The 24804-nt window shown below is 45.6% G+C and overlaps 1 protein-coding gene across 4 annotated transcripts in view; it reads left to right on the top strand.

Moving 5' to 3' along the window:
* Positions 1–24804, top strand: part of FANCD2 (FA complementation group D2) — a 165435-nt gene that overhangs the window by 129777 nt on the left and 10854 nt on the right. For all 4 annotated transcript variants that reach the window (XM_056525269.1, XM_056525270.1, XM_056525271.1 and 1 more), the window contains 4 exons: positions 3406–3533; positions 3614–3713; positions 4338–4457; positions 4818–4911. In XM_056525269.1, coding sequence (XP_056381244.1) covers positions 3406–3533; positions 3614–3713; positions 4338–4457; positions 4818–4911 — 442 coding nt within the window. The remainder of the gene's footprint in view (positions 1–3405; positions 3534–3613; positions 3714–4337; positions 4458–4817; positions 4912–24804) is intronic.

Here is a 24804-nt window from a genome sequence, read left to right as displayed (position 1 = left end):
TATGCGGGACACGGCGTGGCCATGGTCCTTTTACCACTTGGCCAGACTGTCTGCATGGTGTTCTAACCCACCTGGTCACCTCTCCCGTTCCTGCCGATGCTGCAGTCCAGTGTCTCTCTTCCAGAGATGTACCTGTATGTCACACTGTCTGCATTTTTACTGCTCCACATTCATTCTTCATCTTCTGAGTCTGCGTCTGCAGCCTTGGTGTCTGGCACCATTAGAAGATGGGGTGTGGGCTTATTTTCTGCAGATCCCAGGGACTTTCTCAGCAACAGCAGCATCACTCTGTTCTTCTCAGGTTGCACTGCTGGTCTGCTAGAGGCATGCCTCCATTCCTGCTGGTCCCTTGGATGTGTGCGGTTTCTTTAGTTTCTGCAGCCTTGGTACCCCACTGCTATCGTGGGGTGCCCATGTCTGTGTTCCTACATTTGCTGAGACCGCTCTGTAGGTGTAGAGCCCACCTTTCCCTTTGTTCGGTGGGGTGAGCCTCGGGGCTTCCGGTGATTTTGTTTCTGCAGTTCTGCGGCGGTTGAGCACATCTGTTCTGTCATGGGGCCTGCTGGGGCGACAGTCAGTTCAGCCCCTCCCTATGTCTCCAAATGTTTTTTCTGGGGTGGCTCAGGCACCTACTCGTTACTGTCTAGTTTCTCTCTCAACACGTCTTGTATTTTTTGCCCAGCTCCAGTGTACAAGATTCCGATCCCTCTTGGGATACAAAGTGGCTCCTCCAGACAGCGATGGTTGCTGCTGGGGCCTGGGGCTTCGTCTACCCAGTACTTGTCCCGTGGTTGTGGGGCAGAGTTTCCCTGCTCTTACTGCACCTGGTGCGTTTTGCCAATCCCCTTTCCTAAGGGGGTATGGGGATCAGAGTGCTTGGCATGGGTCTATACTTGAGTTTTTCTCTCCACCACCCTTGTTTTCCCTGCTCCTGGAGGGACTATTTTGTTGAGTTTTTTCTGCCGCCAAGATGATTCCATCTCGTTGTTCCCACTATATAGGTGGAGTATCTGGCGGGGCCCTTGGTTCTTTGCTGAGAGCATTCAACAGAGATTTTTACTGTCTGGGCTTGTGTGCTTACTGTCCACTACTACAGCCTGGGTCTCTTTCTGTTTTTTGGTTATCTACTGGCGTTCATGCAGCCTTGGCTCTCTTTTCTGTTGGAGGAGTTAGTGCAATCTCCCTGGAAGGGGTGTGCTCTTCCTTTCCTTTTGTCTGTGTCAGTTGTACTGCACTGATACAAAGTCTTCTGGAGCCATCCTTCTGTGCCCAGAACCTGAGAGTCCCAGCTGGGTTCTCATTTTGTTTCTCCCTCCTTTCCCATTCTGGCTGGATGTTTGTTCAGAGTGCTCTGGTCCGCTCAGACAACTGGGGTCTATGACTAGTTGGTTTCCTTGGCTTTGACTCTGTCCTAGGATGCTGTGGCGTGCCTTCTTTTAAGGCGTCTCTTCCAGTTCCTTGGGTTTTGGTGATGGTTCGGGCATGCGTAGTGATCCGACCAAGACTCCTCCACGGTCCCATTAGTCGGGGCGGTCTTTTCTGTTCGGCACTCCTTCATATAAGTTTGTCGCCCGGAGAGTTTTCGCGGATGTCTGTTTTCCTTACTCTTCAGGGGTTCGTCTTCCTGGTGACTCTACTGTCCAATTTACTTGTCAGTCTCTCCGGTATCCGAGATGGACCCCCCCCCTTTTCAGGGTGTTTTCCGTTCCTTCTTCCTTCAGGGTCCATGTCCTCCCGGGTTGGAGGGCGTTCAGGCTATCTGCATCACCCAGTACAGCTATTGTTGCCTTTTGAGTGCTCATGGCAGGTTTTTTGGGTCTGTGACTGTGCAGGTCTTTGCTCTCATGCACCTGACCTCTCCATTGCAGCATTCCATCTTCTTTTTCTCCTGTGGTTTCTTGTCTCTCTATATGACACGAGTGTCTTGGGTCTATACAGAGGACGGCCCTTCCTTTGGCGTCCTAGTCCATCTCCTTGGACAGGAGATCTTCCGGGAGCTTAATTTCTGGGCCTAGTGTGTCTCCGACCTGGGGGCTTGTCCACAGGCCTTGTGGACACGTGAGTTCAGTCTCGGGACTGATTATTTTTCTGTTTTTCCCATCCTAGGGGATTGCTTTGGTACATCCCATCAGTAAGGTGTCCCCCAATGAAGAGCGACCGAGAAAAGGAGATTTTTGTGTACTCATCGTAAAATCTCTTTTTCGTAGCCTTCATTAGGGGACACCACACTAGGGATCGACCGATATGGTTTTTTTTAGGGCCGATACCGATAATCGGTGCAGGTTAGGGCCGATAGCCGATAACTTATACCGATATTCCGGTATAAGTTATCGGCTATTTAACCCCCTGCGACACCGCTGCAGATCATTGATTTAAAGCGGGCGCTTTAAATCAATGATCTGCAGTGGCTTTTGCGGGGCCATAGACCGCCGCCACCACCCGCTTCTCTCCCCTACCTGCCAGGGTGCTCCGGGCCATCCATCAATCGTTCCTGTAGTGTCCGGGGGCGTTCCGGGTGGAGGGTGGTCCGGTCCGGGCTGTCCTTCTTCTCCGGCGGTCATCTTCTCCACTCCAGGCAGGCTCCGGCCTAGTACGCTGCATAGACGTCGCTGCGCAGTGACGCCCGTGCGCAGCGACGCACCTGACGTCGCGGCGTCTATGCAGCGTACTAGGCCGGAGCCTGCCCGGAGTGGAGAAGACCGTGGGAGGACAGCCCGGACCGGACCACCCTCCACCCGGAACGCCCCCGGACACTACATGAAGGAAGGATAGCCTGGACCACCCCCATTACGGGTAAGTTTAATTTTTTTATTGACTCGGAGGGTGGGGGAGGGGCCCGACCGGTATAGCGGTATGGGAAAAAATCCATACCGGTATACCGCCTAGCATCACGGTGGGGGGTGCGACGCGGTGCGGTGGGTCGGAGGTGCGGTGCGGCGGTTTGAGGGGGTGGCGGTCGCGGTGCGGTGGGGGCGGTGCGGAGGGCGGGGCATTATCGGCAAGATAATTGCCGATACCGATAATGCCCAAAACCGTGATTATTGGACGATAATATCGGCCATACCGATAATCGGTCGATCCCTACACCACACCCACCCATTTCTTCATCTTTTTTCCGGACTATTTTTCCAGGTCTTGGGTTGTTTATCCGGGGTTCCTTTCTAGGGTCCTGCAGATGGATTTCTTTGTTGGCTTCTCGTACTGCTATGTGAAAAACGGATTACCTCACTGCAGGTGGGCAGGTATGTCCTGTCAGGGAGGAGCCGACTTTTTTTTCCTAGTGTCAGTGCCTCCTAGTAGCAAGAGCATATACCCATCAGTAAGGTGTCCCCCAATGAAGACTACAAGAAAGAGAGAGAGGTTTTTACGGTGAGTACACAAAAATCTTCTTTTTTTTCTTCTCAGCCACAGTTTCAGCTACTTTCAGAACTTATGTAGTAGTGTCCCCACTTTCTCTGCCGCACTAAGCGTCACGCAGCTGCTGATCACACTGATAGACAAGACGGATGCCTCACCGTATCGCAGCAAGATTGGTATGCTTGCCTGGCTTATTTAATAATTGTAGTTATTTATTTATTCATCTAGATAAAATGTATTATTCTTTTGGAAACAGCTTCAATTGTAAAAGGTTTTCTGCGCCAGTCCTGGATCTATCCCAGCGGTGAGCGCGAGAGGGGTGTACGATTTAATGAGACACTGCAGAGCATGTTGGGGTAAGTAGTAGTGAAATGCTTGTGCTCCCCCAGAACACGTAATCTAAACCTGTAATGAGAGAAGGGAAACTACTAGACTGACTTGTTTCATTATAGACCCAATATAACACTCTTGGTCAAAGGGGTTGTCCAATAAAATGTATTGTTTTCTTATTGTCCCCAGCCTGCCTAATAAAAAAACAAAGACTTCAATGTGCCTTCCTCCGCCCCCTCGTGGCTCTGGGGTCTCTGGCCAGTTCCCCCCAGATATTTTTGGAGCCAACCAGAGCTGTCGACATGACATCATAGCTTCACTCAACCAATCACTGGCCGCAGCTGTGTCCCACCTTGGCCAGCGATTGGCGAGCAGCATTGTCATTTCTCCTGGTTGTAAAGGCTAAGCTCTGCAGCTCGGATGGGAAAGCAGAGTCACCGGCCACGGACATGGCACCACAATACTGGAGCTACAAGGGAGTGGAAGGACAGTTAAAGTGTTAATTTTATTAGGCAACCTAGGGACCATAGCAAAATAATACATTACAGAACAACCCTAAAGCTGCGACTATTCATATGAAATGGCAAACCTGTTATTATTTATATATTTTTTATTTTACTATAAAAATAGTGTGTTTTGTTGTATTGCAGTATTTATCTTGAGTATGCTGATGTTCTTGAAGCCATTGAAGAAATCTGTGGAACAGGTGTGTCAGAACTGATGAATGCAACTAAAGATGGCCATTCTTCCACCTACCCCACCCTAACCAGGTAAGAGCATGTAAAGCAAACCAGGACTATATAACTGCCCAGATTGCCATTGGTAGGTATTATAAAGAGTATAGTGTTCGGTATAGGCTGGACCGACTTCTCTCCCTCTGTAGTGTTATGTATGAGGCATAGACTAACTTCTGCCTTTCTCTAGGGTTCATTTTATGGCTTAGTTAAACTGACTGCTCTTGCTCTGTTGCATTCAGTGTATGACCAGACTGACTACTGTTTATTTGTAGTGTTCAGTATAGGGCTCAGACTCCTGCTGACCCTTTGTAGTGTTCAGTATATGGCCCAAACTGACTGCTCTCACCCCTAGTGTTAAGTATCTGATATTTGTTACGTCTTTCTACGCTTCAGACATACATTTGTGGTTTACTTCCGTGTCCTAATGGAGAAGTTGGAGAAGTATGTGAGAAGCATTCCAGTTGGGACAAGGAATGACAGTTACCAGGTACGAAGCTGTTTGGTCCATTAGTTAGGTATATGTATCTGGATTACTTATTAAGACTATTGTATGTGTGTGTTCCCCCTTTCCATTAACCATTCGTTTACCAGTGTATGGGCATTTTTTAAACCCTTAAATGGGCACTGTCAGATATAATAACTTTTTAACCCCTTAATGACCAAGGATGTATATTTACATCCTTGGCCGGCTCCCGCGATATAACGCGGGGTCACATGGTGACCCCGTGTCATATCGGGTTGGTCCCGGCATGTATCTGAAGCCGGGGCTAATAGCGTGGAAAAAACGAAAGTGCAAAAACGGAAAAACCCGTGGTCCTTAACCCCTTAAGGACCAGGCCATTTTACACCTTAGGACCAGAGCGTTTTTTGCACCACTGTCACTTTAAACATTAATAACTCTGGAATGCTTTTAGTTATTAATCTGATTCCGAGATAGTTTTTTCGTGACATATTCTACTTTTACATAGTGGTAAAATTTTGTGGTAACTTGCATCCTTTCTTGGTGAAAAATCCCAAAATTTGATGAAAAATTTGAAAATTTTGCATTTTTCTAACTTTGAAGCTCTCTGCTTGTAAGGAAAATGGATATTCAAAATATTTTTTTATTTTATTCACATTTCCAATATGTCTACTTTATGTTTGCATCATAAAATTGACGTGTTTTTACTTTTGGAAGACACCAGAGGGCTTCAAAGTTCAGCAGCACTTTTCCAATTTTTCACAAAATTTTGAACCTCGCTTTTTTTCAGAGACCAGTTCAGGTTTGAAGTGGATTTGAAGGGTCTTCCCATTAGAAATACCCCACAAATGACCCCATTATAAAAACTACACCCCCCAAAGTATTCAAAATGACAATCAGTAAGTGTTTTAACCCTTTAGGTGTTTCACAGGAATAGCAGCAAAGTGTAAAAAATTAAGATTGTGAATTTTCTCCTTCACTCACATGTTCTTGTAAACCCAATTTTTTAATTTTTACAAGGGGTAAAAGGATAAAATGTATACTTATATTTGTAGCCCAATTTCTCTCGAGTAAGCACATACCTCATATGTCTATGTAAAGTGTTCGGCGGGCGCAGTAGAGGGCTCAGAAGCGAAGGAGCGACAAGGGGATTTTGGAGAGTACGTTTTTCAGAAATGGTTTTTGGGGGGCATGTTGCATTTAGGAAGCCCCTATGGTGCCAGAACAGCAAAAATACAAACCAAGCAAATACTCCTAAGTGTCTCAGGGCAAAACAATGAAAATTACAATTTTAGGGACAAGTCCCCAAGAACTGCCCTAAACTAGAGACTACTTAACTAAATTATTAAAACTTAACTTTTATTACAACCACTTAATTATAAATTGTGCTTTTGGTACCATAGTGAAAAAATGTTAAAAAGTCCGGTCATCCACAGTGTGACTACAACATAGGTCAAAATTGCCCATATGTCTTGTGATCAGTGTCACAGTGGAAAGGTCTAGTTAAGCCAGACAGTGTCGCCACCGCTGACTAGAGAAAACCCCCACCCTATTCGAATCTTGCTATTGTGTCACTAGGATGCCGATTTATAAAAACATTATAGCCCCTCCTGCTGACGTTTCGCCAGTGTACCCTGGCTTTTTCAAAGAAGTGAGGACAGGTATACCATGCATCAGTCGTCCTTTTATATGTTAGGAAATTAACTACTGTGCGCATCATTTCCTGTGCGCTCACACGGTTCGGTTCCACATCATAACTTTGCGTCAATATCAACCAATCATATTGATTGTTTACATAAGCCTGCTATTGTTTAGCCAATCCAACTTCAAACTTGCCTGTGATGTCATCGGCCACCGCTCCACTGGCCCTATCAGCGCCCGCTACGTTATCCTTCACGACTTCCATCGTAACCACCCGCAGCCGATCATGTGCCTGATCAGCTGACGGTCAGTCATACCCACTATTACGGCCGCTATTGGTCTCGCGCATGCGCGTTGTTAATCCCGCAGCGCTTCTTAGTACTGCGCATGTGATAGGACTTAGTCTATACCGCAGCTTGGTTGTATACTGCGCATGTCTAAGGGAACAATCTGATATACTCATAAGTCCTGATAATCAGAATGCATCAAGATAAGTATAAAGAACAGACTATTGGCACTTTTGGATGTCAATTAGACGTCTGTTTCTTATATTGTAATATAAAGGTGTTGATAAGGTAAGTATTAAAGCTCAATCATTGGTTCTTAAAACTAGTCTATTAAATATAGACTTATATACAAAATGTGTGATAAACCCATATGGGTATAAATCAATGCCCATTGAGAATAGTGCAATTAGTGCACCCATAAAATTGGAGAATATAATTAATCCAATTAATTATAAACCCTATGAGAACTTATATAGTGCAGTTTGAGATTATGATTAGTGAATACAAGTACCTAAACCTAAATAATAGTGACCCATTATACAAAACAAACCAAAATCATATGTGTTAATACTCATACTTAATAAACCAATGACTGACACAGTTAACTTCTAAGACCATATGTTTGTAGCTGTACCAATATTAATGTTTTATAAACCAAACCAAAGGGAAAAGTCCCTATAGATCACATTACTCGTATGTGTCTTTTTCCAACATAAGATGTGGATATCTTCATAGTCTAATTGACAACCAACACATTCTTACTGGTGTACTAACTTTTTCATTTCATACTTAGAACAAAAAGCGAAACCGATCGACCGCCTTGACAATATATAGTCCAAAATCAAGGAGTACCTAAAAAAAAAAAAAGGGGGGGGGTAATACCCCTACCTATACATATTGCATGGTAAACTCTAAAATCACTATGGAAACATGGAAACTTAGTAATCAATTAGCCATCTAGGAATGCGGAATAAGAGAAACCTTCATTGAGGCCACTCGGATTTAGAGACTTCAGCCGGTAAATCCACCGTGCCTCCTCTCTTAACAAGACCTGATCAATATTCCCCTTCCTTTCATTTAAGACCATTTTCTTTAGACCCCAAAATTTTATTGCAAATTTTTGTGTAGAATGTATTGATCTCATATGTACTGATAGAGGTGTCTCTGTCTCTGTCCTTATTGTGCTCACGTGCTTACTAATTCTCTTTCGGAATTCCTGTGTAGTTTTGCCCACGTAGAGCTTCATACACGGACACTGTGCAATATAGATGATGTTCTTCGTACTACAATTTATGAACTCATTGATCTTGTATGTCTTATGGTCCACTGGATTGTCAAAACTTTTCTTCTTACACATAAATCTGCAATTGGTACAATGCCCACATGCATAGCTGCCTGTTGGTGAGTTCGGTAACCAAGTTGATGATTCCGGTGATTTAGCCATACCTTTCTGATGGCTGTGGACCAAAATGTCCTTCAGATTAGGGCCCCTACGGTATGTGATGCTTGGATGGGGACTTAACCTATCTCTTAGATCCATATCTGATAGTAAAATGTGCCAATGAGACTCCAAAATCTTATGGATCTTTTGAGAATAGGCATCATATGTTCCTATGCATCTAATGATGTTGTCATCCTGTCTGTTCTAAGAGTCATTCAACAGTGTGGTTCTATCGGCCACTTTGGCTCTGTTAAAAGCCTTCCTCATATACTGGGAAGGATAGCCACGTTTTTTAAATTTGTTAAACAGCTTATTACTCTCCTGTATAAATTGATTCTCCTCAGAACAGTTCCGTTTGGCCCTTAAATATTGTCCTATGGGGATACTGCGTCTTAAGGACGCAGGATAACAACTCTCCCATTGTAACAGGCTATTTGTAGCTGTGGGTTTTCTAAATAGCTTAGTCTGGACTCTATTATTTGGATCTATGTAGATGGTAATGTACGTTTTTCTAAAATGGTTTTTGGGGGGGCATGTTGCATTTAGGAAGCCCTTATGGTGCCAGAACAGCAAAAATAACCCACATGGCATACCATTTTGGAAACTAGACCCCTTGGGGAACGTAACAAGGAATAAAGTGAGCCTTAATACCCCACAGGTGTATCACGACTTTTGCATATGTAAAAAAAAATAAAAAAAAAATTCACTAAAATGTGTGTTTCCCCCCAAATTTCGCATTTTTGCAAGGGTTAATAGCAGAAAATACCCCCCAAAATTTGTAACCCCATCTCTTCTGAGTATGGAGGTACCCCATAAGTTGGCATGAAGTGCATTACGGGCGAACTACAATGCTCCGAAGAGAAGGAGTGATATTTGACTTTTTGAGAGCAAATTTTGCTCGGGGGGCATGTCGCATTTAGGAAGCCCCTATGGTGCCAGAACAGCAAAAAAAAAACACATGGCATACCATTTTGGAAACTAGACCCCTTGAGGAACGTAACAAGGAATAAAGTGAGCCTTAATACCACACACGGGTTTCACGACTTTTGCATATGTAAGAAAATATATATATTTTTTTCACTAAAATGTGTGTTTCCCCCCAAATTTCACATTTTTGCAAGGGTTAATAGCAGAAAATACCCCCCAAAATTTGTAACCCCATCTCTTCAGAGTATGGAGGTACCCCATAAGTGGACCTGAAGTGCACTACGGGCGAACTACAATGCTCAGAAGAGGAGGAGCACCATTGAGCTTTTGGAAAGAGAATTCGTTTGGAATGGTAGTCAGGGGCCATGTGCATTTACAAAGCCCCCCGTGGTGCCAGAACAGTGGACCCCCCCCCACATGTGACCCCATTTTGGAAACTACACCCCTCACAGAATTTAATAAGTGGTGCAGTGAGCATTTACACCCCACTGGCGTTTGACAGATCTTTGGGACAGTGGGCTGTGCAAATGGAAAATTACATTTTTCATTTTCACGGATCACTGTTCCAAAAATCAGTCAGACACCTGTGGGGCGTAAATGCTCACTGCACCCCTTATTACATTACATGAGGGGTGTAGTTTCCAAAATGGGGTCACATATGGGGGGGGTCCATTGTTCTGGTACCATGGGGGCTTTGTAAACACAAGTGGCCTTCAATTCCGGACAAATTTTCTCTTCAAAATCCCAATGGCGCTCCTTCTCTTCTGAGTATTGTAGTGCACCCATAGAGCACTTTACATCCACTTATGGGGTATGTTCTTACTCAGAAGAAATTGGGTTACAAATTTTGGGGGGCTTTTTTTTATTTTCCCTTGTGAAAATGAAAAATTTAGGGTGACACCAGCATTTTAGTGAAAACGTTTTTTTTTTTTTCATTTTCCCATCCAACTTTAATGAAAATTTGTCAAACACCTGTGGGGTGTTCAGGCTCACTATACCCCTTGTTACGTTCCGTGAGGGGTGTCGTTTCCAAAATGGGGTCACATGTCTGTATTTATTGTTTTGTGTTTATGTCAGAACCACTGTAAAATCAGCCACCCCTGTGCAAATCACCAATTTAGGCCTCAAATGTACATGGTGCGCTCTCACTCCTGAGCCTTGTTGTGCGTCCGCAGAGCATTTTACGCCTACATATGGGGTATCTCCGTACTCAGGAGAAATTGCGTTACAAATTTTGGGGGTCTTTTTTTCCTTTTACCTCCCGTGAAAATAAAAAGTAAAGGACAACACCAGCATGTTAGTGTAAAAAAAAAATTTTTTTTACACTAACAGGCTGGTGTAGACCCCAACTTTTCTTTTTTATAAGGGGTAAAAGGAAAAAAAGCCCCCAAAATTAGTAACGCAATTTCTCCCGAGTACGGAGATACCCCATATGTGGCACTAAACTGTTTCCTTGAAATACGACAGGGCTCCGAAGTGAGAGAGCGCCATGCGCATTTGAGGACTAAATTAGGGATTGCACAGGGGTGGACATAGGGGTATTCTACGCCAGTGATTCCCAAACAGGGTGCCTCCAGCTGTTGCTAAACTCCCAGCATGCCTGGACAGTCAGTGGCTGTCCGGAAATGCTGGGAGTTGGTGTTTTGCAACAGCTGGTGGCTCTGTTTTGGAAACACTGCTGTACAATACGTTTTTTATTTTTTATTAGGGGGACAGTGTAAGGGGGTGTATATGTTGTGTTTTACTCTTTATTATGTGTAAGTGTAGTGTTTTTAGGGTACATTCACACTGGCGGGTTTACAGTGAATTTACCGCTAGGAGTTTGCGCTGCGGTGCCACAGCCCAAACTTGAAGCAGAAAACTTACTGTAAACCCGCCAGTGTGAATGTACCCTGTACGTTCACATGGGGGGGCAAACCTCCAGCTGTTTCAAAACTACAACTCCCAGCATGTACTGACAGACCGTGCATGCTTGGAGTTGTACTTTTGCAACAGCTGGAGGCACACTGGTTGGAAAACCTTCAGTTAGGTTCTGTTACCTAACTCAGTATTTTCCAACCAGTGTGCCTCCAGCTGTTGCAAAGCTTCAACTCCCAGCATGTACTGATCGCCGAAAGGCATGCTGGGAGATGTAGTTATGCAACAGCTGGAGGGATCGCAACTACAACTCCCAGCATGCAGAGACAGCTGTTTGCTGTTTAGGCTTGCTGGGAGTTGCAGTTTTGCAACATCTGTAGAGCTATAGTTTAGAGACCACTGCATAGTGGTCTCCAAACTGTGGACCTCCAGATGTTGCAAAACTACAACTCCCAGCATGCCCAGACAGCAAACTGCTGTCTGGGCATGCTGGGAGTTGTAGTTTTGCAAGATCTGGAGGTGCACAGTATAGAGATCACTTTGCAGTGGTCTCAAACTGTAGACCTCCAGCTGTTGCAAAACTGCAACTCCCAGCAAGCATAAACAGCTCTCTGGGCATGCTGGGAGTTGTAGTTTTGCAACATCTGGAGGGTTACAGTTTAGAGACCACTATAGTGGTCTCAGACTGTAGCCCTCCAGATGTTGCTAAGTAACTCACCGGCTTCCGTTGGATCCAGGGAGCTGCGTCGCGGTCCTCTTCTTCCGCCGATCGTCGCCTGCTGATCGTCGCCGATGGGTAAGTGGATCTTCGGCGCCGGTCCCTGTCGGTTTCCCCGTCCTGCCCCGCCTATTGTGGGTGGGCAGGACGGGGAAACCGAAAGTAAACCCCTCCGCCCCCGATCTGCTATTGGTGGTCGCGTCTAGACCACCAATAGCAGAGATAGGAGGGGTGGCAACCCTGCCACCTCACTCCTATTGCTACAGGGGGATCGTGGGTGTCTAGGACACCCGCGATCCCCCTTCTATTCCGGGTTACCATAGACCCGTATGACCCGGAATCGGCGCAAATCGCAAGTGTGAATTCACTTGCAATTTGCGCCGATCGCCGACATGGGGGGTCTAATGACCCCCCTGGGCATTTGCGCGGGGTGCCTGCTGATAGATATCAGCAGTCACCCCGGCGCGATCCCCGCCCGGCGCGCGGCAGGGACCGAAATTCCCACGGGCATACAGGTACGCCCTTGGTCCTTAAGTACCAGGGAGCAAAGGCGTACCTGTACGCCCTTGGTCCTTAAGGGGTTAAGGGGTTAAATGTTGTAAAGCATGCAAAACCAATTGGTTTTGCAATTGTTATCATAAAAAAAAATTCAGTTTTTAATACTGAAAAAAAAACTGCCTCCTGGTATACATACCAGCCTGGTTGTGTCCACTCGTCATCCCCTACATCATGGACCCACTTCATGATTGACAGGTCTGCAGATCTAAAGTTGCTGTGATCGGCTCCCTCACTGTCTGTGTTTACTTCACAGTCTCCTCGTGTGAGGAGAAGGGGGGAGGGGCAGGAGTACACTGCTGCCTGTGAGCAAATGATGAAAAAAGCTGGTGACTGACGATGGGGACTGAATGGAGGATTTATAAATGTCCCTGCATGTATATATGTGTGTAAATATATATGTATTTGTGTAAATCTCTGTTGTCTAGGTAATGTGCATGTGTATGAATAAATTAAGTATATATGTGTATGTGTGTGTGTGTGTGTGTGTGTGTGTGTGTGTGTGTGTGTGTGTGTGTAGACATATATGTATGTGTGTAAATCTGTGTTATCTAGGTAATGTGCATGTGTGTCAATGTGTGTGTGTGTGCATCTAATACAGGGGGACTACAATCATATGCCTCCAACTGTTGCAAAACTACAACTCCCAGCATGCCTGCACAGCCAAATGATGTGTGGGCATGCTGGGAGTTGTAATTTTGCAACGGTAGGAGGAACACAGCCTGCAGCAACACTGCTGTAAATCTGAGTTTTACCAATAATATGCCTCCAGCTGTTGCAAAAGCTGTGTGTTTGTTTGTATAGCATAAAACCAGAAAGGAAAGGGTTACAGATGCTCACTCCCAGACCAGTCACTGAGGAGGGGGAGTGGTTATCACCTGAGGAGAAGAAAGGGACCTGCCCCCCTGCTTCTGGTCGACAACATTAAGGGAATTCATAAATAAAGCTAATTCTTAGAGAAATATAGGTCATAGACACATACAAATATGTACATGATCAGGATGAGATACTGAGCAACATAAAACAGTTTAGTTTTTTTGGGGTGATCTGACAGGTACACTTTAACCACTTAAGGGCGTCATAGCGGGTTGGGCTCGGCCGTCTAACAACGGCCGGGACCCGTGGATAATAGCGTGCGGCACTGATCACGGTGCCACACGCTATTAACCCTTTATATGCGGCATTCAAAGTCCAAAATTCCAAAGTCCAAAATAGCATATTTTTGGTCACTTTTTATATAATGAAAAAATGAATAAAAAGCTCTCAAACAGTCCAATCAATACAAAAATGATACCACTGAAAACTTCAGATCATGGCACAAAAAATTTGCCCTCCTACCGCCCCGTACGAGGAAAAATATTTAAGTTATAGGGGTCAGAAAATGACTATTTTAAACGTATACATTTTCCTGCATGTAGTTATGATTTTTTCCAGAACTTCGACAAAATCAAACCTATATAAGTAGGGTATCATTTTAATCGTATGGACCTACAGAATAAAGAGAGCGTGTCATTTTTACAAATTTTTACAAAAGTTACAAAATTGAGTTTTTTCTTCAATTTTGTCGCACAATGATTATTTTTTCCCGTTTCGCTGTAGATTTTGGGGTAAAACGACTGCTGTAATTACAAAGTAGAATTGGTGGTGCAAAAAATAAGCCATCATATGGATTTTTAGGTGCAAAAAAGAGCTATGATTTTTTAAATGTTAGAAGGAAAAAACAAAAGTGGAAAAACCCTGAGTCATTAAGGGGTTTAGGACAGACCCATTTTTTTACCTTAACGACCAGGCTATTTTTTTTTATTTTATTTGACTGGGTCTCATTAAATGCAAATAACTTTAGAACGCTTTTTCTGAGCGGAGCGATTCTGAGATTGTTTGTTTATTTGTTTTTTAGTGACATGTTTTACTTCATATAAGTGGTGCATTTTGTTGACACAAGCAGCATTTTTTGTGAAAAACTCCAAAATATTGTGGAAAAACTGGCAAATGTCAGTAAGATTATGGCGATACCCATTTTATATAGCTTTCGATGTTCTTTTTCCTTTTCTGAGCAAAATTTTTTTTCTGCCATTCATTTTCCAACAGCCATAACTTTTTTATTTTTCGTCCGACACCATTGAATGAGGGCTTATTTTTTGCGGGATGAGCTGTACTTTTGCGACACGTGCTACCTTTTGATCTTTTTTATTCCGCTATTTGTACCCAAATTGCCGAATTTAGGGCTTTTTAAATTTTTTTATTTTTTATTTACGGCGTTCACCTTGCAGGATAATTTACATTATAGTTTTATAGTACCAGTCATTATGGACGTGGCAATACCTATTATGTATATGGTTTGTGTTTTTGATCTTTTTTGATGACAATACAGGTTTTTATTGGGAAAGGGTTTTTTTTTTTGTTTTGTTTTTTATACACTTCATACATGTATTGAACAACCTTTTATTATTTTATTTTTCACTTTTGAAAGGTTATACTATGCTGCAATACATTTATACTGCAGCACAGTATGACCTGATGAGCTGCACACACTAAAGCCTATGCGATCAAGCCTCTGGCTTGATCTCACAGGCTTCTGTAGCAGGCAGATAGGAGGCTATGATCTGGCCTCCTGCTGCCATAGCAACCAACAGTGACCCGTTGGTAAACAGGGGGAGCACACTTCCCCTCTCAACACAATAGATGCCGTGATAAGGATTGATCACGGCATCTATGGGGTTAATGCTGCCGGGACTGGCGCGATCCCGCCGATCTCCTGAGCTGCCCGCGGCAGTGCAGGAGATCGCCAGGACATATGCATACGTCCCAGCGCTCGAACATGTTGGGTGCTGGGACGTAGGCATGTGTCCTATAGCGGAAAGGGGTTAATGTAGTTTGTGGGAGAAAAAAATGTTAGTGAAGGAATCTGCTATACAGAGGTCTTTCAGAGCGGAGAAAATAACAACAAAAAATCAGTCATTAAATCATTCAGATCAGTCATTAAAATCGCAGCACTGCCACAGATGCCGTGATCTGCATTGATAACGCCATCTGAGGGGTTAGTGGCGGACATCAGCGCAATAGCTGATGTCCGCCATTACCTGCATGTCCCTGGCTGCTGATAGCAGCCAAGACCTGCCGTCCATTGTCCTTAAGGGGTTAAAATAATACCCAAAGAAGTACTGTATTACCACAAAGTGGTAGAATATGGCTGCTTTGGATAGCCAACTCTGTATTTATTCTGTAGGGTAAACAGTGTTATTCATTTGTAAATTATAATTAATGCCCTGCTCTTTTAGCAGGTTTGATAGATCATTTTCTACAACTGTGTACACTGATTGTATTTCTTCCTATGCCATAATCCCTCACTTTGCCAGTTAAAATTAAGTAGATATACCTCCCCCAACGTTTTGCCGGACACAACTGGCTTTGTCAAGGGCAGCGGTACTAATGCCGTATCAGGATACTTAGATTTATAAGCTCTGTTTGTAGATGTGTTTCAAAGGCTACTACTCCACTACCAATCAGCTCATGACATGTATCTCACATCATTCATAGTCCACTCAGAAATTGCCACATCAGAGTGGAGTCTGTCAGATTTGGCTATTCAGCCATTCACTTCTTGTAACTTAACAAACTGGGACGGTCCGGGTGTATGATGTATGTAGACCACCTCACCAGAATATCTCACCTAATACGGACGTCAGACATGTGATCCCCGCATCCCCCAAATAGAGATGCATTCAGGTAAGTATTAAATTCATAAATAAATAGATATGTGTAGCTCACAGAAAAAATATACAAGGTTAACTGAGATATTCTCACACCCAAAGGAGAATTGATAAGGAAAAGGTTATGCAAAAAATGATTACTCAGTCTTCAGCATAACCACTCAAAAAAGACTGTACAGTGGATATGTGATCCAATATGGAAAAGAATTGTAGACATCCAGACCAACGTGTTTCGGGATATGTGAGCATAAAGCCCCAAACCCCTTCCTCAGTGGTGAGTGATATCACTCACCACTGAGGAAGGGGTTGGAGCGGTTTATGCTCATTCACATACCCCGAAACGCGTTGGTCTGGAAGTCTACAATTCTTTTCCATATTGGACCACATATCCACTGTACAGTCTTTTTCAAGTATTACACTTATATATGGGTGGAATATCAGAACAGAATATATGTGAAGTGTCATAAACATTATTACGACTAAGAGAGAGAAGCAAAAATAAGCCGAAACCACCTTAGGCAAAAAGGAGGGATCTGGCCGGAAAACAACCTTGTCTTGGTGGATCACCAGAAACGGAGAACGGCAGGAGAGAGCTGCCAATTCAGACACCCTGCGGATGGAGGTGATAGCAACAAGAAACGCCACTTTCCAAGAAAGGAGGCGGAGAGACACCTCTCTAAGGGGCTCAAAGGGTGCACCCTGGAGGAAGGAAAGTCCGGACATGAGAATTAGAAGCCAGGGGCTGCTGGAAAACAACAGTAAGGGCCGAAACCTGACCTTTAAGGGAACTGAGAGACAACCCTAGTTCCAACCCCGACTGCAAAAAGGAGAGAAGACGGGGAACCGAGAAGGTTACCGGGGAGAAGTCTTGAGCTTCACACTAACGAAAATAAGACCGCCAAGTACGGTGGTAAATTCTTGCAGAGGAGGGCTTAGGAGCCTTGAGCATGGTGTGAATGACTTGGGAAGAGAACCCGCGGGCCCTCAAAACCGCGGTCTCAACCGCCACGCCGTCAAATGCAGAGACTGTAAATTGGGGTGGCAAAGAGGACCCTGAGAGAGCAGGTTCGGACGGAGTGGAAGGCGCAGTGGAGTGTCGTCCAGGAGCCTGACTACGTCGGCGTACCACGACCTTCGGGGCCAATCTGGAGCTACCAGAATGGCGGGGACGTCCTCTGCCAAGCTTCCTCAGCACCCTGGGAAGGAGCAGAAGAGGAGGGAACAGATAGGGTAGGGCAAACCCCGCCCAAGGAATTACTAGGGCGTCCACGGCCAGAGCCTGAGGGTCCCGGGACTTGGACACAAAAGGAAGGATCTTCCGATTGTGCTGGGACGCGAAGAGGTCCTCGTCCGGAATGCCACAGAGGTCGCAGAGTTGTGCGAAGACCTCTGGATGTAGAGACCACTTGCCGGGGTCGGGTGAGGACCGTCTGAGGAAGTCCGCTTCCCAGTTGAGCACCCCCGGAATGTGAATTGTCGAAAAGGCCGGAACCTTGCTCTCCGCCCAGGTGAGAATCTTGGTCACCTCGGCCATGGCTGCCGAGCTGCGAGTGCCGCCCTGTCGATTTATGTACGCCACGTCCATGGCGTTGTCCAACTGAACGCGGACAGGACGGGACTCCCAATGAAGAAGACAAAGAAGAATTGCTCGTAATTCTAATATGTTTATCGGAAGAAGGGTCTCCTGGGGAGACCAGAGTCCCTGAACCGTCCAATCCCTGAACACGCAGCCCCAGCCCGACAGGCTGCCATCCGTTGTAACAACCTGCCAGTGAAGGGGAAGAAATGACCGCCCTTGGAGAAGAAGGGGGGAGCGGAGCCACCAGAGCAGAGACTGACTGACCCTGCGAGGGATAACAATCTGACGATCGAGGGACAGAGGAGACCTGTTCCATCGGGAAAGAATCGCCAGTTGAAGGGGGCGGTAATGAAACTGGGCAAAGGGTACGGCCTCCATAGTTGCCACCATCCGAACCAGGACTTCCATGCAAGTGCGGATGCAGACTGATACCCGGGACCGAAGGGAGCGGACCCCCGACCGGAGCGCCAGACGTTTTTCTGGCGGAAGACAAATCCGGGCAGAGGCCATGTCGAATTGAAGTCCCAGGAAGGTTAGAGACTGGGTAGGGCGGAGGACTGACTTGTCCCGGTTGACCATCCACCCGAAGCGAGTCAGAGTGTGGAGAGTGTCGTCCAGATTCTCCAGAGTCTGGGCTCTGGTTGGAGCCTTGATGAGAAGGTCATCCAGATAGGGTATCACAGAGATTCCCCTCGACCGTAACAGGCCCATCACTGGCGCAAGGATCTTTGTAAAGACCCGAGGAGCCGTGGCTAGAGCATTGGAGAGCTGGGGGGGGGGGGGATCCCGCTAAGATATCCTGATGGAGCTTTTGGCACCACTCCGCCAGGCCCTTGGACACCCATGTCGAGGCGAAGAAGAGAAGAGCCAGCTTTTTCAGTGGCAAACTTCGCTAAGGATTCTACCTTCTTATCCGTGGGATCCTTGAAGGCAGCGGCATCTGCCAGAGGCAGTGTAGTCGCCTTAGAGATCCGGGAAATTGGTGGATCCACTGAGGGAGGGGAAACCACCTTAGTGACAAGGTCCTTGTCAAATGGATAATGTTCTTGAATTGTCTTGATTCCCGGAAACCTCTTGTCTGGATGTTTCCATGCGGTTTCCAGAATGTCGTCAAAGTCAGCGTGAGAGCTGAACCTTTGAAGGGCCGGCTTCGCACGATGAAAGGATACTCCTGGATTGACATCCGAAGATTCTGGGTCATCTAAGTGAAAGGTGTCTCTTAGGGCTATCACCAAAGAGTTCACCGTTGCAATTGAGTCCGAGCTGTCCTCTGAGTCAGATGCTGGCTCAGAAGCCTCGTTCACCAGGGGAATGAGAATGAGTAGAGGCAGTCCTGGAGGGGGGTGACCCTGACTGAGTACGCAGCTCTGGTGTGGCAGAGCGGCGACTCAGAGAACGTCCTCTAGAGGAACGACGTTTGTGCCCAGATGACCGGGGTGGGACCCACGAGGGAAACACTCACGTCTATCTGAAGACTCAATGGAAGGGTCAGACGAGGCACCCCTAGGACGCTTGTGAGAGCGTGAGGTATGTGGAGACGAGGAACGGGCCCTTCCAGAGGTCCTGCGCAGGGAAGACCCCTTCAAGGCTGACACCACTTCCCGGGAGGCCTTAGCCACCGAACGGGAGACTTTGGTCAAGTCAGCCATATACTGGGACAGGGAAGAAACCCAGGCTGGCGGAGCGGCTGAACCCACCGGGACTGAAGGGACATCAGGGGGTCTGGGGGAGCAGTGGAGAAGGCAGGGCAAGTGGGCTCAGCAGAGCCAGACATCTTGGTATTACAGTGCTTACAGAGATAGTAAGTCACGGAAGTTCCAGGTTTCTGTTTAGAGGAAGGAACAGCTCTGGATACGAACATAATGTAGAAAGAAAAAAAGGGAGATAGGAACTTTCTCACCCTAGTCTGTGTCCCCTGTCAGCTGCAGTGAGGGGAACTCGCTCTGAGCAGCTAGAAAGAGAGTGAACAGGCCAGCCAATAGGAAGAGAGGGGCGTGCCTGAAGCAAGGCACTCACTAACTGACCCCTTCTAACTGAAAATTGCGCCCACGGCGCTGATTGGAGGCTGCTTAGTGCCTCTGAGAGCTCCTAGCCCTGTGGGCAGAGCTATATTTTTTTTAAGAACTGTCATGGCGCCCGCTCCTTGTCCCGAGCGCACCTGGCAGCCGTTTATGCACCCGGGGGAAGAGAGCGGGTGGACAAAGCGCCGGCAGAGACTGCCGATGAAAGAGAAAATAAGCCGGCACTGAAGCGCCCGGCTCACGGCAGCGCCGCGGCTACCAGCCGCATATAAGGCTCTGCCGACGAAACGAAAGTAAACCGGCGCTGAGAGCGTCCAGCCCGATACAGCGCCGCGGCTGACAGCCGCATATAAGGGGCTGACATGGTAGCACACATGCGCACACACATATAAGTGAAGTGCACCAAGCACACACACACACACACATAAGAGTAGTGACCCATAAAAAAATGCCCCCTCAGGTACCACTGCTCCCCCAGAATAAAGTACAGCCCTTGCCTAGGCTAGCCCATAAAGTGTAGGTGGGCCAAAACAGGGGGTCTCCAGAAGTTGCGAGTTCGTACCTATGGAGAAAAAAGGGGGGGGGGGGGAGTACTTACCTAAAGGAGTCTTCAGTGAAGTCTTCAGTCAGCTTTAGTTACCGGCATCACGCCTGGCTGCTATGCGCGAGTGAGGCGAGCAGGGAAATAGGGGGACCCGGACGCATGAGGTATCACCCAAGCGCTGACCGTTGGCGAGGGGGAGTTAACAGCGCATATACGCAATGTCTGTTCCACCTCACTCGCAATGGGAAAACGTGGAACCGCAGTCCCTGAGTCCCCACCTGAAAACAGAAAAGAAAAGGAATAAAAAACTAACACGTCCCTAACTAGGAAAACAAAAAAAAACAGAAGACCTGGTCCGGAGCAAACCAGACCCGTCCACCTCCTTAGACACTAAGCTTAAACTGATTGGCTCAGAGCCTGAAGGCGGGTATATGCTGCTGGGAGGAGCCAACTGTTTTTGTTACCATAGTGTCACACCTCCTAGAGACAGCAGCATACACCCACGGTCTGTGTCCCCCCAATGGAGCCGATAGAGAAATCAATATTAACTTCCATAATATTATATGATTAATTGATATCTCTTATCACTATGTCTTTTTCTGTAGGAATTGTGTTCTAAGAAAAGCCTACTTTTAATGTTCGAAAAATGTGATCGTGGCTTGAATTCCCAAGTGATGTTCCCAAGTTAATATTACTATATAGTCCCTCCACATCCAAACTCATTAGTAAAGTGTTCTGTGACTGTGAGATCATTAAAGGGGTATTCCAGGAAATTTTTTATATATATATATATATATATATATATCAACTGGCTCCAGAAAGTTAAACAGATTTGTATATTACTTCTATTAAACAATCTTAATCCTTTCAGTACTTATGAGCTTCTGAAGTTAAGGTTGTTCTTTTCTGTCTAAGTGCTCTCTGATGACACGTGTCTCTGGAACCGCCCAGTTTAGAAGAGGTTTGCTATGGGGATTTACTTCTAAACTGGGCGTTTCCCAAGACATGTGCAGGGGTGTGGAAATAAAAAAAAAAAAAAAACTACTTGTCCAAGGGACTAAAGCGGAACACAATCTACTTGTCCCTCAAGAAAATCCACTTGTCCTGGTAGATAAAATAATTTCGACCAAAATAGTACGATCCCCCCCACTAGACCACCAGGGATGGATATAAGATCCTTTTAGACACTGCTGTCAACTTAGACAGCGGTGATCTAATGGTTTAATAGCGGCCACGGTGATCGCAGCATGTCAGGCTATTAGCGGCCGGAGAGCTGTAGCTATCTCCTTTTACACCCGAGGCAAGCCCAGGAAAGTCTAAATGTAACTTTTTGATCACCATAAAAAATTTCTAATATGAAGTGACCAAAAATGAACAATTCTGGACTATTTTTTTTACATTTACACCGTTCACCATACGGTTTAATTAACATCATATTTTAATAGTCTGGACATTTCCACATGCAGCGATACCACTTATGTTTATTTTTGTACATTATTTTTATTTAAAGAAAATTGGAAACTTTTATTAGGAAAGGGGCTTATTCACATATATACGCACTTTTTAAAATATTTTAATCAATATTTTTTAGTCTTCATAGGGACTTATGTGTTACTGGGGGGTGTTCTGCTTCTCCAGTTTATGTGCTGCATTTTGTGTCAGAAAATGCTGGAAGTTGCATTTAGTTACTAGATAACTACAACTCTCAGCATGCCCTGATGCAGCCTATGGTTGTGTGGGTGTTGCAGCATGTTTCACTGTATAGTAGTACAGTTAAGGTTATTGTGTAACATGCTGGGAGTTGTAGTTTTGGTCCGTGTCAGCTGCAGAGCCATAGTCTGTGTCAGGGAATACTGGGAATTACAGTTAGTAACTACAACACCCAGCATGCCCTGATGCAGCCTATAGCTCTGCAGCTGACCTGAACCAAAACTACAACTCCCAGCATGTTGCACTTTATAGTTCTACAGTTTAGATTATGAGAGTTGCTGGGAGTTGTAGTTTTGGTTCGGGTGTGTTTGCGTGCATCCGTGGGGCTCTTGGTCGTCGGGCGAGTATGGAGGGTGGGATTCTGGGGGTGCAATTTAGTGCGGGCGGCCAAAAGCCACTAAAAATAAATAAAAATTAGATGGCACAACTGGCGGTGGCGGCGGCAGTGCCCCCCCAACATCATACATTACATACACACGTCACAGATACATCATACACATATACCCTCACACCATACATATGCACACATCATACATACACCCGCCACTGCCCCCCCATCATATATTACATACACACATCACACAGACGACATTCACACATACACTCACACTATACATATACACACACACATCATACATACACCACTGCCCACCCCACATCATACATACACACATCACACATAGACAGACATCATACACACATCACACATAGACAAACATCATACACACATCACACATACAGACATCATACGCACATCACACATTACATACACATCACACACAGACATCATACACACATTATACATTACATACACATCACACATAGACAGACATCATACATCACATACATACACACATCATACATTACATAAACATCACACAGACAGACATCATACACACATTATCCATTACATAGACATGACACAGACAGATATCATACACACATCACATAGACAGACATCATACACACATCACACACAGACACATCACACAGACATTATACACACATCATACATTACATACACATCACACACAGACATTATACACACATCATACATTACATACACATCACACATAGACATTATACACATCATACATTACATTCACATCACACACAGACAGACATCATACACACATCATACAGTACATACACATCACACATACACCCTACATATACAACCACCCTTCCTGCCGCCGCCGTCTGCATTCTCTGCCTCCTCACCTGAGCCGCCATGAGTGGACATCAGAGCTGTAGTCCCGGCCGGTGTGAGGTTCCATGGGTTTGAAAATCTCCCCTCACAACGGACGTCCTCTCCTCTTTCCCCTCCCCCACTCTTTGTTTTCCCCGTGCAAACATGCAGCCTCACCGTGGTGGATTAGGTCCTGTGAAGAAAGAGCAGGGGGAGGGGGAGGGATAGAGCTGTGTGCGGGGGAGGGGAGGAGCTGTGTGCCGAGCTGTGGACATCCTTTCTCTGCCCCTGTCCTCTTGTGTTCTGTGTAGCTGCGTCCTCCATCCTCCGGGAGCATTAGATAAGGGGGCGTGGCTCAATTATGTAAGGCGAACGTGCGACCTCGGGCTCTGCGGTCAGCTGGGGGCCGCCGCCGCCCCCTTCATACACTCTGAGTGCCGGTGTGAGGTGTAGACTTCCATCTGCTCCTGCGCCTCACACTGGCAGTAAAGAAAAATAAGGGGGAAGTCGGTCTGTCCCTGCTAGCCCGATACAGGGCTATATCTATAAACAATTCACCTGCCCGGCGCCCAAAACTACTTGTCCCGGGCGTCGGGCGATAGGATTTCCACATCCCTGCATGTGTCATCAGAGAGCACTTAGACAGAAAAGAACAACCTTAACTTCAGAAGCTCATAAGTACTGAAAGGATTAAGATTTTTTAATAGAAGCAATTTACAAATCTGTTTAACTTTCCGGAGCCAGTTGATATATAAAAAAAAAAAAATACAAATAAAAGTTTTTTCTTGGATAACCCCTTTAACCTGTTAAGGACCAAGGGCGTAAACAACCGCCCCTAGTCCCGCTCCCGTGATATAACGCGGGGTTACACGGTAACCCCGCATCAGATCACGGCGGGCCCGGCGTCATAGTGAAGCCGGGACCCGCCGCTAATAGCTGAGCCGCGCAGCTAAAAGTGAAAGTAAAATGTGCCGGTTAGCTCAGGGAGCTGTTCGGGATCGCTGCGGTATAATCGCGGCATCCCGAACAGCTGTACTTCAGGAGGAAGGTCTCTTACCTTCCTTCCTGCAGTCCGATCGCCGAATGAATGCTTCAAGCCTGAGATCCAGGCTTGAGCATTCAATCGCCGAAAACACTGATTGATGCATTCCTATGGAGATGCTTCAATCAATGGTAAAGATCAGTACATGCAATGTTATAGCCCCCCCTGGGGGCTATAATATGGCATAAGAAAAGTGTAAAAAAAATCATTAAGCCTTTCAATGATCCCTTCCCCTAATAAAAGTTTGAATCACCTGGCATTTCCAAGAATAAAAAAAAAACTGTGTAAATAAAAATAAACATATGTGGTATCGCAGTGTGCGGAAATGTCCGAATTATAAAAATATACCGCTTTTTAAACCGCACGTTCAATGGTGTGCGCGCAAAAAAATTCCAAAGTCCAAAATTGCATATTTTTGGTCACTTTTTATATCATGAAAAGATGAATAAAAAGCGATCAAGTCCGATCAATGCAAAAATGGTACCGACAAAAACTTCAGATCATGGCGCAAAAAAATAGCCCTCCTAGCCCCCTGAACATGGAAAAATTAAAAAGTTATAGGGCTCAGAAAATGACAATTTTAAACGTATACATTTTCCTGCATGTATTTGATGTTTTTTTTCAGTAGTAATACAAAATCAAACCTATACAAGTAGGGTATCATTTTAACCGTATGGACCTAGAGAATAAAGAAAATGT

Source organism: Hyla sarda, chromosome 6 (genome assembly GCF_029499605.1).
Source record: "Hyla sarda isolate aHylSar1 chromosome 6, aHylSar1.hap1, whole genome shotgun sequence".
Lineage (NCBI taxonomy): Eukaryota > Metazoa > Chordata > Amphibia > Anura > Hylidae > Hyla > Hyla sarda.
The sequence above is the reverse complement of the archived record's forward strand: the minus strand, read 5'-3'. Positions and strand labels throughout refer to the sequence as shown.